This window comes from Coenobita brevimanus, chromosome 92 (assembly GCF_032717465.1).
Source record: "Coenobita brevimanus isolate Jiangsu-jjx chromosome 92, ASM3271746v2, whole genome shotgun sequence".
NCBI classification, from domain to species: domain Eukaryota; kingdom Metazoa; phylum Arthropoda; class Malacostraca; order Decapoda; family Coenobitidae; genus Coenobita; species Coenobita brevimanus.
This window is the reverse complement of record NC_137045.1, coordinates 8,694,415-8,709,050: the sequence shown is the minus strand read 5'-3', so window position 1 is coordinate 8,709,050 and position 14,636 is coordinate 8,694,415. Positions and strand designations below refer to the sequence as shown.

Genomic DNA, 14,636 nt, shown 5'->3' with positions numbered 1-14,636 from the left:
GCATAGGATGGAATATTTCATCGTTATTATCCTGACTCCTTTTTCCTCTTAAGAATGTGTTGAGGTATGGTCCAGAAAGCAAGAAAAAAGAAAGGACAATGAGGAGAGTCATCAGGAGCATACCTGGTGAAGTGGACCTGACATTTATTCACTCGCCATTCAAGCCCCTTGAATCCTAGCTTACCTCTGCTTTTATATATGGATGGTGGATAGATATAGACATAGATATATTGAAACTGAAGTTCTCAAGGAATATCACCATGTTTGATGTACACAGGTGAACAATAGTATCTACTCTCTCTCTCTCCCCTCGGGGGGGCGCGGTAGCACAGTGGTAGCGCGCCGGACTCGTAATCGGGGGATTGCGAGTTCGAGCCTCGCCCGGGCTGCCGTGCCGGGAGTGGTAGCTCGCTCCTGTAACCCTAGCGGGGCTATATAGTCCAATACAGGGCTTAGCTCGGGGGAACTCCATTTCTCCCATTTTCTCTCTCTCCCCTCCCCTGTCCCTAGCTAAAGGAAATCATAACCAGAGTTTCATGCATACTGAATAAGGAACTGTTGGTGGTAGTTTGGAGCTTTTTGAGATAGTACAAGTGTCGTCATAAACTGTTTCCCATGCAGTCTAACAGAGCCTTGAACTATTACGATAGTATTGAATAAAATCTTCATTAGTTGTGACATCGTCACTGCTACTTTAATTCATTCAGAGATAGAACTAGAGGATGAACAGAAAAATACAGTACTGTAGTTCACTTGTGTGTGTGCAAGCTCATTTATTATATGCACAGGTATGGATGCTGTTGCTGAACAAATTGGAGCAACAGTACCAACGCTTCAGCTTATTGTGGAAGGTCTGGTGCAGCCTACCGATTATGACATTCGTGCTCAGTTTGAGAAGCCACTCTTCCGCAAGGGCATCACTTCTATAGATGACCTTGCGCTTGGCACCAAGCTCACAGGTGAGATATATGAGTAGATTGTAAAGTACTTTGTGTGAAAGCCTTGATTGTAACTCAGTTTTTAGTTACAGGGATTCAATGTAGTCAGCTAAAAATCTGCATTTTGATGAGATGTGGATCAGTAATTGGGCAAGTACTGTACATATTTTTGCATTTATCCTGAATTTTTATGATGATATTCATTCACATTTTTTATCAATAGTTTTCAGTCATAAGTCAGTCCGTAACAAACTACATTTTAGCCAGAGGAGATGAGTGGAAACTTGTGCTGATTTGAATATTTCTTTTTAGAGATGGAGCTTGAGCACACCTGACAATCCTCTTCTCTCTTAATAATGTACGGATAAGTAGACAGGGACAGATACCATGAGGCCCTTAGCTGCAGTGCATTTCTTCTTAACTGAGGCCTTTGAGCCTGTGGGGGGGGGGTTTCATTCACTATCCTGGGGATACAAGACCAATGTATCGTCCAGGTTACCATAGGTACCTCCCCTAAGTGTTACCCTTGGGACTCATTTTACCTACCAACCCACAAAGGGTGAATAGACACCTGAGTTGCATGATGCCAGCTACCCACACCAGGATTCAAGTGATGCCAGCTACCCACACCAGGATTCAAACTTGGACGCTAACGGGCCAGCAGTTTCGCAGTCAGTGATGCCAACTGTCAACTCTCATAATAATAATGACAACAACAGCAGCAGTTATTGGTTTCTTAGAAACTCCATTTCTTTATAATAATTGAATATTGCTCATAGCTTTGAAATAACAACTGTCAAATTTAAAATTAGTATTGCATCAGAACAGTAGTCCTTATGTAAGCTCTGTAATCATCCCTCACGTACTATCAGTAGAATCTTAAGTTTTGAGAAGAGAACAGTTTTGAGTTTATTTAATGAGTCTGCAGAGGTAGATTGCTTTATGAATATGAGTGACATAAAATAATCTAGATTCATGTAAGAAAAGGAATATGAAGCATAAGGACACTCACTGACTGATTTACTCTAGGGTCTTTAACCCATACCATGTTAGTGACGTAGATCTACGTCTCCCTCTAAAACGCTAGTGACATAGATCTAAGTCCTACAGCATTGAGAAGTCATTGCAAGCAACCGAAGTAAAATGGAAGATAATAACGAGTCTCGCTAAATTCTGACGTTTCTCTGCTACGCTTACAACACTGATTTAGGAGTGCGGGAGGCGAGTGACAGTCTTCGCAGGCTTACAGCTGCTCTGCTTTCTCAGTAACCTTGAGGATTTCAGAGGTTGGGTGGCACCAACCCGACTCAATTCAACCAACTTTCTCTCTTTGGTGATTACTTTATTAGTGCCAGGGGTCTTATATTGATGTATTCAGCCCATTTAGCACACAAAAAATCCAAAATCGGTTCACAAGCTCACAGCCACTCTGATCTCTCAGTAACTTAGATTTCAGAGGTAGAGTGGCACTAACCTGACTTGATTCAACCAACTTTCTGACTTTGGTGATTACTTTTATTAGTGCCAGGGATCTTGTATTGATGTATTAAGCCTGTTTAGCAGAGGGGGGGAAATCCAAAATCTGTTCACAAGCTCACAGCCGCTCTGCTCTCTCAGTGACCTTGAAGATTTCAGAGGTAGCATGGCACCAACTCGATGCGATTCAACCAGCGTTCTGGCTTTAGTGATTACTTTTATTAGTGCCAGGGATCTTATATTGATGTATTAAGCCTGTTTAGCCAGAACAGAAGAATCTAAAATTGGCTGGCCTAGAGGGGTATCTTTTTTTTTTATTTTATTTTTTTTTTCCCCAGCACAGTACAGGTTAAGATGCTGGGAGACATCACTGCTGCACAATGTAATTCCATAACAAATGTCAGAGGAGATAGCATTTCAGCAAGTTGCTAAGGTTCACCAATCTTAATATCCATGAAATCATTAAACATAGTTTATACTCAGTCATGGGATTAATTGGAAGCCGATGCATTCTGCACTTTTTTTTTCTTTCTTTTGTAGATGTATTTACATAGTCCTCACAGATGTTAAGCCCTTTTGTCTGGCTATATATTTTTTGTTTCAGTCTTAATACAATGTGATGGTGTTACTTAGCTTAGAAGAGCATCCTAGTTCTGAAGGGGTACAGGAAAGCTGTATATAACATAACACATCAAGAAATATCTCCAGATTCAAAGAAAATTGTCAGGGGATAGGAAGAATAAAATAAAAAGTACAGTACAGTATGTCATTGTGTTAAGAGGTTAATATTCATCTTCCTTCCAGGGTCGATAACAAACGTGACAGACTTTGGCGCCTTTGTGGATGTTGGCCTTGGGCGTGATGGACTGATCCATACCTCAAAGATGAACGGCATGAAGATTGAGCTGGGCAATATCGTTGAGGTCACTGTAATCTCCATTGAGAAAGCACGCAACAGGATCAGCCTCATGCTTGAGCGTGTCCTGGGCTAAAGGAAGGCTGTGAGTAATTGAGACTTTTGTTTCCATCTGCTGTAAGTTTATTTCTGTGTCTGGGATCCTGTGTGTTACTTATGCAATAAGAGTCAATATAAAAAAGTAATAACAAGCAAAAATGAAACTACTGAACCGTAATATGCTGAATGATGAAAGAACTGGTAGAAAGTCTTAGCTGACGAGAATACTTCCATTGGCTTCATATAGAGTTGTAGTTCTGTTTGTCTGTCATCCAGTCCATTATTGCTGAATCAGGAGTATAGAGCCTGAGGTTGAGTTACTTAGTCTTGACATTTAAGGCAAGAGTGACCAGTCAACCATCCTTGAGTGGTAGCTTTGTACACCTTCATGGGCCATATCAGTTTAGATCACCTTAACCCATATGGCCACCAAACGTCCTTTTGTTGGTTATATGGTTAACACCGAATGCAGTTTATGGCATTCAGATGTACAGGAAACCATTTGGCTTGTCATTTACCATAATCACCTGAAGGTAGCATTACCTTTTAGTTGTTAAAATAAAATTTGCCTTTCACACCCATCTTAACCCCTTTACCTGTGGTGCCATATATGTACTGCATCAGTTTAATACTGGTTTGATCTAGCTTTGTTGCTTAAAGTCTGCCAGAAACTGTTCTTATTAGCCACTTCCTCCCATTTGTCTCCAGTCACCCAGAGGCATCTGTGGGGGAACACTATGTCATATGTAAGTGTGCTATATTGTGCAGGTAGGAAATGGCTAGAGTTTATAGTGCTCATCTTGTTACTTTGGGGTGACCAGCTGATTATTTGCCCTAAAAATCAGGACTGAGTAACCTTAGCTCTAGGCCCCTATACTCTTGATGAGACAATAAAGACTTGGAGGATGTATGGATGGATGGCTAAATGTGCAAATGAGTTTAGTTGGTCTATAAAATTAACTAATTTGCCACAGACTGTTACTTTAGTAACCAAGTATTATTTTGTAAAGTAAACTTAAGAGCTATTCCAGTATATAAGTGGTAATATGATGTAGGGTAATTAAAACAACACCTTAGAAAATGCTGTTAACCTTTGGGCTGTGGTAGGCATAAGTCCTGCAACTTCTGCTGGTGTGGCAATATAGCAGATTCAGTGACACAGCATAGCACACTTACCCCTGAAATATTTTTGCTCATCAGACCACTGATGTCATACTCATTGCTCGACAGCTTGAGGAATAATATATAGGAAAGAAAAGGGAACTGTACTTTGTTGATTTGGAGAAGGCCTTTGACAGAGTCCCTAGAGAGATGGTGAAGTGGACAGTGAGAATGCTTGGGATCGAGAAGTGACTGATTAGGGTGGTTATGGCCACGTATGTGGGTGCTCGCATCCATGTAAGGGTGAATGTAGTTTTGAGTGAGGAGTTTTTTGTGAATGATGTGCATCGGGGGTCAGTCTTCAGCCCCTCATTGTTTATTATGGCACTTGAAGCCCTCTCACATGACTTCAGAAATGGACCCCCATGGGAGATGGTTTATGCTGATGATTTGGCATTGATTGCAGTGAATGAAAGGGAGGCGAAGGAAAGATTTAGGAAATGGAGAGATGGTATGGGGCACAAGGGCTTAAGAGTAAATGCAGATGAAACAAAAGTGATGGTTTCTAGAGCTGGGGGCAGTACTGTCAAAGACGAGGGAGAGTGGCCATGTGCAGTTTGCCACAAGGGCGTGGGAAGTAATTCCATCTTGTGCGGTGTTTGTGATAAATGGGTGCACAAGAGATGTAGTGGTATCAGAGGTAGACTGCGAGATAATGCTGATTTTATGTGTATGGCATGTCGGGGAGAGCAGGTGGAGATTGTCAGGCGGCGTGAAAGGATTGAACTTGCTGGTGAATCTCTTGAGTGTGTGGAAGAGTTTGTTATTTGGGAGACATGTTGTGTGCTGGAGGTGGGGCTGGAGCTAGCTCAGTGGCTAGGGTGAGAAGTGGTTGGAAGAAGTTCAGGGAGCTCTTGCCTCTCCTGACATTGAGAGGACTCTTCCTACGTGCTAAGGGGTCTTTGTATGCAGCATGTGTTAGGAGTGTAATGCTGTATGGTAGTGAGACCTGGGCAGTAAAGGAGGAGGATATTCGCCGGCTCAGACGTACAGAAATGACAATGATTAGGTGGATGTGTAGTGCGTCCCTGCGTGCAAGGTCTGGGGGTGCTGGGTTTACGATGGAAGAGTTGAGAAGTAGGATGGGACTGGAGTGTATTGGTGTTGTGATGAGGAGAGGTAGATTCAGATGGTTTGGACATATGGAGAGGATGAGGGATGATAATTGGGTGAGGAAGGTGAGAAGTATTAATATTGGGGGTGGGGTTATGAGGGGGAGACCGAGAAAGACATGGGACGAGGTCATTAAGTATGACCTCAGGGTTAAGGGACTGAATGGGGAGGCTGCAATGGATCGTGCAGCATGGAGAGCCGCCATTTGGTGACCAAGGCCGACGCATGCAAGCATGTTGGAGCCTTTAAATACGAAAATGAACGGTTTCTTTAAGAGTGGTTGGAGCATTCTTTAATGCTGACAACATTTAAGTACACTAAACACCACTTACGGTGGCTGCCATTCTTGTGCCTCAGAGCAGAAGCTTGGGGATGGGGATGAGAGAAGATTGTTAGCCTGATATACCAACAAATTTGCATGACACTATTCTTTCCAGAACTTTGTGGTATTCGGTATAAAAATCTTCCTTGTATGAGGTATGTTGCGGCCTGTCAGACCAACCTCATGAAGTATTGCACAGCCCACAGGTTAAAGCAAGAAACCTTGTAAGTAACACCCTGATGTAAAAAATGAATTGTGTGAGAAATCTGTTTGTGATATTATGAGAGATTAAAGGGCATTACTTTGGATCTCTTCACCTCATACAAACATAGTAAACTGGGTTAGGGTGATGGTTGGACGGATGATTTGCATATGGTATGAACTATGAAGCCAGTATTTGAGTTTCCATGGGATTTCAGCATTTCTCTGTGTCGTTATTAAGATTGGTGATATACCACATTCTCCTTGCTGTGTTTTAAAATTATTCTTTTTGTATTATGCTACAATGGCAAATTATTTTTTTTAAGTTTGGGAGGTGTTAGTACTGATTTTATTATTGTTGCAATTTAGCAATATGCCATATATGGTCAGTTTACACAGTGCTCTGCTAATTGATATTACAAGCTATCAATTTTTTTTTTTTTTTCCAGAAGAGGCTATAACTTGAATGAAAATGGCCAGTGTGTACTGTTTTAGCTGTTGCATCCCATTGTGCCATGTAAGTTATAATTTATTTATATATTACTCATAATACAACTGAATAATGAATATTTGTTCTATAAGATCTATTAAGAAGTTTTCTGAAAAATTTATTTGACGTATTTCCCTATGATAGGTATTCTAGATTGTGTGGTAGTTGCTTTGGCAGTCATTGAGGACCAAAACTTACAGCTAAATTCTTTAGGTTTCAAGTTTTCACTTACATTGGTTCAACACACAAAGATCAAGTTATGACTACAATACATGCATATTTATTAGATTTTTGTGACATTCACTTGCATAATGGTGTTGGTGCATTTGTGTACATGACACTTAATTTTGTTGATGTACATTTTCTATAGTTTTAATTTATACTTGTATCTTGGGATATGTTTCTTATTACTTTCCTTCTTGTTCTGTTTGCCATTGTTTAATATTACAGAGTACCATTTTATAAGCACTATACTGTAATTCCTTCTTTTTCTTTACTGATGTCACTTCATGTAAGTTATGTACAGTAATTATTCATCAAAATGCTTTTATCAGCCGACGCATGCAAGCACATTGGAGCCGTTATAAACGAAACGTAACTTTGAGAACATCTGCTTTACACAGCATTTCTGGACCAGATATTTGTTGCCCTATTTATTAAATCTGTTTTGAAGAATTATAGTTTCTGATTTGTATTCGAGTATGTTCATTTTCCATAAATCAAAAGGGTTCGTATGACAGTACTCCTTCACTTTGCTTTGGTCTGTGCCAGCTCTTTACTAGTACCTCTAGATCTGAGGTCACCTGACACCACCCTGTCCTGTTTTTCCCTCAGTTTGCCTTTCTGTCGACGGTCCAGTACCTCAGTATTTCCACACTTCCTCTCCCAGTTCCCCTGGTCCATCCTCTGGACATGTCCAGATCATCTCAAGCTTTCTATTTCCATCCTGATGTTTTCCACCCCCAGCCATCTTGTGCACTCTTGAAGATACAATAAACTCTCAATTATCCAGCGTAATTCAGCCAACCTCCATGCCGGATATTGCAGAATGCTGGATATTGCATAGTAGTATAGTACCTACCCATCAGCCAACATTGGGCGTCGAGCCAGATAATGTGTGACTGTCCATCTTGACCCTTTATCCTAAAAACTTTCCTACAATATTACCCTTGAGTAAGAGATTAAAATTAAGCATAAAGTACAATACAGTATTGATACATTACATATAGGTCAGTAATACAGTACATAAGGTAATCATAATCATGCTGTACTCACCTAGTGTTGGCATCAATGGAGGGTTGATACACACAGCTACGTCCTCGCTATACAATAGTCAGAGCACTAGGGCACAGAGCACTGAGGGGCCACAAGGTTAGTTGCAGCAATGATCGAGGCATGGGAGGCCACAGACTAATTCACAGCACTAGGGTTTATCCACTATGTGGGTCACGAACAGAGCGCACAGATACATTTTCACTGTACGGCATCCACGGGAGAGACTGAGGGAGTGGCGGTAGGCTCAGCACGCTGGGTGGACCACTTCCACAATGCATTCTGATTGGCTGGCAGTGCATTGCAGGGTTTTCCAGGGCGCCATTTGGGTCCTGTATCGGAGCTAGATGATACGTGTCACCACCGGATATTGCTTAGGACCACCAGTTGCTTCCTGTTTTGGCACCAGATATTCCATTGGGCAGGTTATTATGACAACGGATAATTTAGAATTTACTGTATTGTATCATCAAGTTTACTCTACACGTCCTGCAGATCATTCTCATGTCATTCCATTCCAGTCTCACAATATCTTACTCTTTTACACCCCATGTTTCACTGCCATATAGTGTGACCCTCGGTAATTTCACTTTGACACATTCCCTGCAATTTTCTTTGTATTACTTTATTCTCTTGCTGCCTACATTGGACATTCCCAATGATGTTAGCAACCACACTCAACAACTGTGAACAAGTAGGCCCTTATTATTATAATTGAAACACGATGATGATGATGATGATGATAATGATAATGATGATGATAGATATTGAACAACCATGTGGACACCACACACCCTTGTCGCATGCCCACGCTGATCGTGAACCATTCGCTTAGATGCCCATTTACCCTTACACGTGCTTCACTGCCCTCATGAAAACTCTTGATGGAACCTAGCAGCTTACTATCTACTTACATGCGCATAACCTTCCACAATACTTCTCTGTCTACTTTGTCATATGCATTTTCCAGATCCATGAATGCCATAAACACCTTATAGTCATTCTTACAAGCCTTCTCCACTATCTGTCGCACTGCAGACATTTGATCCACACATCCTAAAGCCACCCTGTTCATCACTCACCAGGACTTCTGATATCTCTCTTACTTTCTGTATAATAATTCTTCCATATACCTTCCCTACCACACTCAATAAACTTATGCCATGATAATTCTTGCATTCACTTCGCTCACCATTGTTTTTGTACGGGGATACAATCACAGCCTTTTTCCACTCTGCTGGGCACAGTTTCACTCATCCATGCCTTCTTACATATCTCCAGCAAGCACTTCATTCCACTCTCTCCACTACACTCAGTCATCTCTTCATATGCCTCATCAACCCCAGCTGGTTTCCCATTTTTCAGCCATTTCACGGCATTCTTCACCTGTGCGAGTGTCATGCTTCCTATCACTGCATTCCTTCTCCGCAGACCCCCTAAACCAATCTTGTTTACAATGGCTCTGCCCTCTCAATTCCCATTCATCAGGCTTTCAAAATATTCTTTCCATCTGGTCCTTACTTCATCCCCATGGGTTAATAATCTACCACTTACATCTTTCACACACTCACATTTCTTTCTGCTGTCACTTCTACATTCTTTTCAGAATAACTTCCTATTTTCAGAGTAATTTGCATTCATTTTTCTTCCTAGATCATCATTTACCTCCTTCTTTTTCCTCTTCACTAGTCTCATTACATGCCTCTTGCTCTCAGTATATTCAGTTCTTATTTTAATTGAACCCCTATCCTGTAACCACTCTAGCCACTTCCTTCTCTTTTCATTGTCACCATTTTCACTATTATGTAATAATATTCCACAGGTGACATAACTTGTCTTCTCAGAATAACGCAGCCATAATGCTTTGTGATGGCTTATGTTGAAGGGACTCGCGTATGCAGAAAGTTGCTGCACTTCAGGAGCCCTGGATGAGTCAACCTTTTTCTGAAATTTCAGTTGTGTCTGTTAACCCTTCTGTGGCATCTCTTGTTGGAGTAGTCTTCCTGCGTCCAACAATTTTTTTAGGGGTGGGAGCAGGCACTTGTTCAGTGACAGAAAGTGGTGCTCCTGTGGCATATAGATCAGTTGCCCCTCAGGACCCATAAAACATGGACTGAACATGCATAGTAGAGTTGCCAGCCCATGTCATGCATGTGCAAGCCAGCCAGTGAAACACATGCATGTACTGTGGTCTTAAATCACTCTTTACATACTGTATGCTCACATGCATGATGTTTTGGTGGTGTTTATGTGCAGATGTGTTGAAATGTCTAAGAGTGAAGAGTTTTCATAACTTCATCACAGGTTTTCATGTGAATGCTCTGCAAATACATGTGATTGTGTTAATAATGGGACTTATGTTACTGTTGTGAAAGCATTAATTTACGGATGTTGAGGTAATTACAGTATATGCAGTTTCTCTCGGCATATAATATTAGTTGTGTTATACATTGTAAATGCTATTATAGTAACTTGACAGATGGCCAAACAAGAAGGAAAGTTTAGAGCAAGAGGCAAAGTGTGTAATGCAGAAACTGACTGGTATTTTTGCGTCTGTAGAAGGCTGTTAAGTAACCTGTCAGAATAGGTAAGTCAGATGCTGTGGTAATTTCCTTAGAACTTCATGTACATCTTGCTGGTATTCAAAGTTTCTCTTTCCTTGAGCTGGTGAAATATGAAGTAAGAAAGGAAATTTGATGTTGTAAGGCTTTAACCAAGACAATTTATTAAAACTTGAAGTGGTGTTGGTACTGACTGCTGTAGTCAAGAAAATCTTGTTTGATAATATTTTTTCAGATCATATGCAGAATGAAAAAATAATTTTTAACACTTCATCTAAACATTACTTTGAGTTATAATGTATGAAAATAGGCAAGTAATAATTCAGTGGCCACTTGCATACTGCCTGGGGCCTGGATACTCAAAGAAATTTATTCTCATCCGTAACATAAATTTGTATTTAGCAGTTATCTTGTCCCTTTTAAAAAGCAAGAAAAATTTTGGTTACAGGAAGAAAATTGTCATGTTAACTGTGATTTGTTTTGGCAGGGAGGATAAAGAATGCACATAAATCAGATCTCAAAGAAAGTTTATGAAAGTGAGACTGAGAGCAGTGGTGGTAGAGGCAGATTGTAAGTGGTATGGAAGAAGGGAGGAGAGCAGTATACTGGTGAAAGAGTAGAATGAGAGAGAGAGAGAGAGAGAGAGAGAGAGAGAGAAAGAGGGACTGAAAGAGAGGTGTGAGGATAAGGTAGCCAGGAGACATTTCATTCATGGACATACCCTGTATTGGGGTTCCAAGGAGGGAGAAAGGTGTTGGAGATAATATTGATGGAGAGTGCAGAATCATCCTACAAAATCAGATTTGAGTTATGACAGGCAGTTATCATCAGTTTTTCATGAATATGGAGTCATTACAGTAAGTCTCTGTTTTTATTATTATATTTTCAAGTAACTCCAAAATAAATTTCATAAAGATTGCTTATTAAAATTCCATTGCTTCCTATAAAGTTGACATACTAGTTTCACCAGTTTACAGTAAATGTTGAAGGAAAAAGGTTATGATAGTGTGATATTTATCCCTGACTTACTGTGGACTTCTAGTTTGATAATTTTTGTGATGAAACTGTTGTCCTAGCTTTTTATGCTGACTCGGATAGTGAAGTGCTTCGCTCCAGTGAAATATATGTTTATTTTATTCTTGTTGCCTACCGACAGTTTTAAGCAGCTTAAGACAGCACCTACTAGTGAAATGATTAATGAAGACTATTCCTAATCCCTTCAGTTTGAAAAGTTTTTAAAGCTGAATATAATTGGTTGCAGCACAAGTAAGCTTTTAAAAAAGGGGTTGTTGATGTCGCTTAATGACCAAATATAGCGCAGCAGTTTATTTTGTAAAACTTTAGTTGAAACCCTGATAAGTACTGTATGGTACTTACTACTAAATTTTCTCTCAAGTTTTGTATAATGATAGCTGTAAATTCAACTGTATATATATCTGCATAATAGTTGATGTAAACCCAAATGTATATACAGTATAATATATACAGTATAAAATGGAAGTTAATGGACTACTGGCACTAGCAGTTAGTTACTACCATAGTTATTTGTGAAGGGTGCATTAGTCCATCTTCCCTTAGCCCCTTTGCAACAATTATATAATTTTGTGTTTTATTCTTGCTACCTTCAGATTATATTATTTACCAAAGGGAAGCTGTCATCCTGATTTGGTTAATGAAGGCTATATCTAACTACTCCAGTTCAGAATCTCTCCAGAGCAGAACAGAATTGCCTAAGGTAGTAAGAATGAAACACAAGAACATCAGAGTGAAATTATTATTAGGTAGGAAGGGAAAAGAACAGTTACACTTCCGTGTGTGGGGAAAAAAAAGAAAAGAAAAAAAAAAATGTGGGGGTCAGCACCCAAATATTTTTACTTTTGTACAGACTGATTACGGAAAGTAACCCCCCAAATCCAGAAAACATGTAATGTATGATGGCATACAAACAGTAACAGTATTGAAATCGTGGTAAGCACTTCAGGTTGTGAAAAGCGTAGGCTTTGTATATGTATTAATTCTGTATGCAGTGTGATTAGTGAGGGTAGTCCTGAAATATATCATGAAGACAGTGCTTTCACATCAGTAACTTGGTAGATTTGTAGTCTGAAATTTAGTAGGACAACATGCTTCAGTTTTTTATTCAAGTGGGCAACTGTGCATTTGAAGTTACTATATCAGATGCTGTATATAAATGTTTTGGGGTTGTAAGGGCACAAACTTAATGTAGTAAAATTTGTGGAGTTGAAAAAAAATAATTGTGATTTCAGAATACCAATATATTTTTTGTTAAACAAATACTGTAGAAAGTATAACCCCTCAGTAGCTGCAGGCATCAGACGACACCCTACTGTGCCAGTGCCGGGGACATCGAATTATCACAGTCTGTAAAAAGCTGCACATAATTATGGGAAAGGAACAAGGTCAGTGGTATGTTTGCTTAACCCTACTCTACCATCCCAAGCACTTTGGTAGCCAGTTCATCTCCCATGTTATGAGTATCACCCATTGGTTTACATATTATTGGCACGTGTGTAGTAATTTTATGAATTTTTTTCCAAATCATAGCAAATCACAGGATGGGTTTATGAAGCTAATTACATGTTGCAAAGTGCACCAGACAATTTTCTTCACATCTGGGGGGGGGAAAAAAAAGATTTTCGAAATTTGAAAAAATGGTCCCGGGGACGGCCTGTGGTGCACACGAATTTATTGCCTCACAGCCATTGAGGGGTTGAGTGTACAATCTATAACTTGTTACATAAACACAGTATATGTACTGTGATATAAAGAAGTAGGTTATAAATTCTTTAAAATGCAAAACTGTTTTAATTCCCATAAAATGAATGCCATTATTGATATATGATATGTGAAATCATGTCCTGCAGACATTCATAGCAAGAAAACAGTTTTATATAGGTCAGGTTTGGGTAACTTTTCTCAGTTGGTGGGGCGAATTATGAATTTGGTATAGATTCACAGGCCACTTTCCTTTGGAATGACGCTAAAGATATTTTTTGCTAACAAGTAGATGCATATTGATATCAGTTAATTTCCATCCATCCATCATCCAATCCTACGTTGCTCCATGAGGAGCATAGGAGCCCGGGGCCAAGGAATTTGTCCTGATCTTTAAGATGAGAGTTACCAGCCTCACTCATCTCTGAGTGGCATTACATATGCAATAAACCCCAACCATCCCTTGGATATAAACCTTTACTGGCTCAATTTGATTGGCACTCCATAATTACCCACTAAACAACCAGGCGCCAAAATTTGGTTATATGGTTACCACCCAGCATAGTAAATGGATTCCTGGTGTACAGGAAACCATTTGGCTTGTCACTCAGTGTAGAGTCACCCACAGGCAGAACGAAGAGGAAAGAATGAAGGAAAGAAAGACAAAAGAGAGAGAGTGTAAAGTCACCTGTAGGCAGAAGGACGAGGAAAGAATGAAGGAAAGAAAGACAGAAGAGGATGGAAGGAAAGAAGGATGGAGGAGAGGAAAGGGCAGACACCTGAGAGCAGCACTGCATCGTGAGTAGATGGTGAGTGCCACAATATTTTAATAGTTATTACAACAACATATGTGTTATTAGTAACAGTACATAATCAGTAGTATGTATTGTCTTATTGGACATTTGTACTTGAATTGTAATGCATTGCAAAGAAATCATATCTTTGCATTATGAAATGGATATCCTCCATACATGACCAACTAACTGTTAAGGAAAAGTACACAATAATTCAAAATATCCAAGCTGCTGCCAAAAATTCATGTAATTATAACACAGTTTGGTGGGGTACATGGAGAATGCAGCTGTGACACAGGTTGCCCATGTCTGATATAGAATAAATCAGTCACCACCACCCAGACACCATCACCACCACCCTGACACCATCACCACTACCCAGACACCATCACCACCAGCCAGACACCATCACCATTACCCAGACACCATCACCACCACCCAGACACCATCACCACCACCCTGACACCATCACCACTACCCAGACACCATCACCACTACCCAGACACCATCACCACTACCCAGACACCATCACCACCACCCAGACACCATCACCACCACCCAGACACCATCACCACTACCCAGACACCATCACCACCACCCAGACACCATCACCACTA

At 40.2% G+C, this 14,636-nt stretch overlaps 1 protein-coding gene across 1 annotated transcript in view; it reads left to right on the top strand.

Annotated features, from left to right (window-relative positions):
* LOC145412070 (S1 RNA-binding domain-containing protein 1-like) overlaps positions 1-3,406 on the top strand; it is a 74,402-nt gene extending 70,996 nt beyond the window's left edge. The window contains exons 15-16 of the mRNA XM_080281988.1: positions 789-959; positions 3,219-3,406. Coding sequence (XP_080138114.1) covers positions 789-959; positions 3,219-3,406 — 359 coding nt within the window. The remainder of the gene's footprint in view (positions 1-788; positions 960-3,218) is intronic.
* The last annotated feature ends 11,230 nt before the right edge of the window (positions 3,407-14,636 follow it).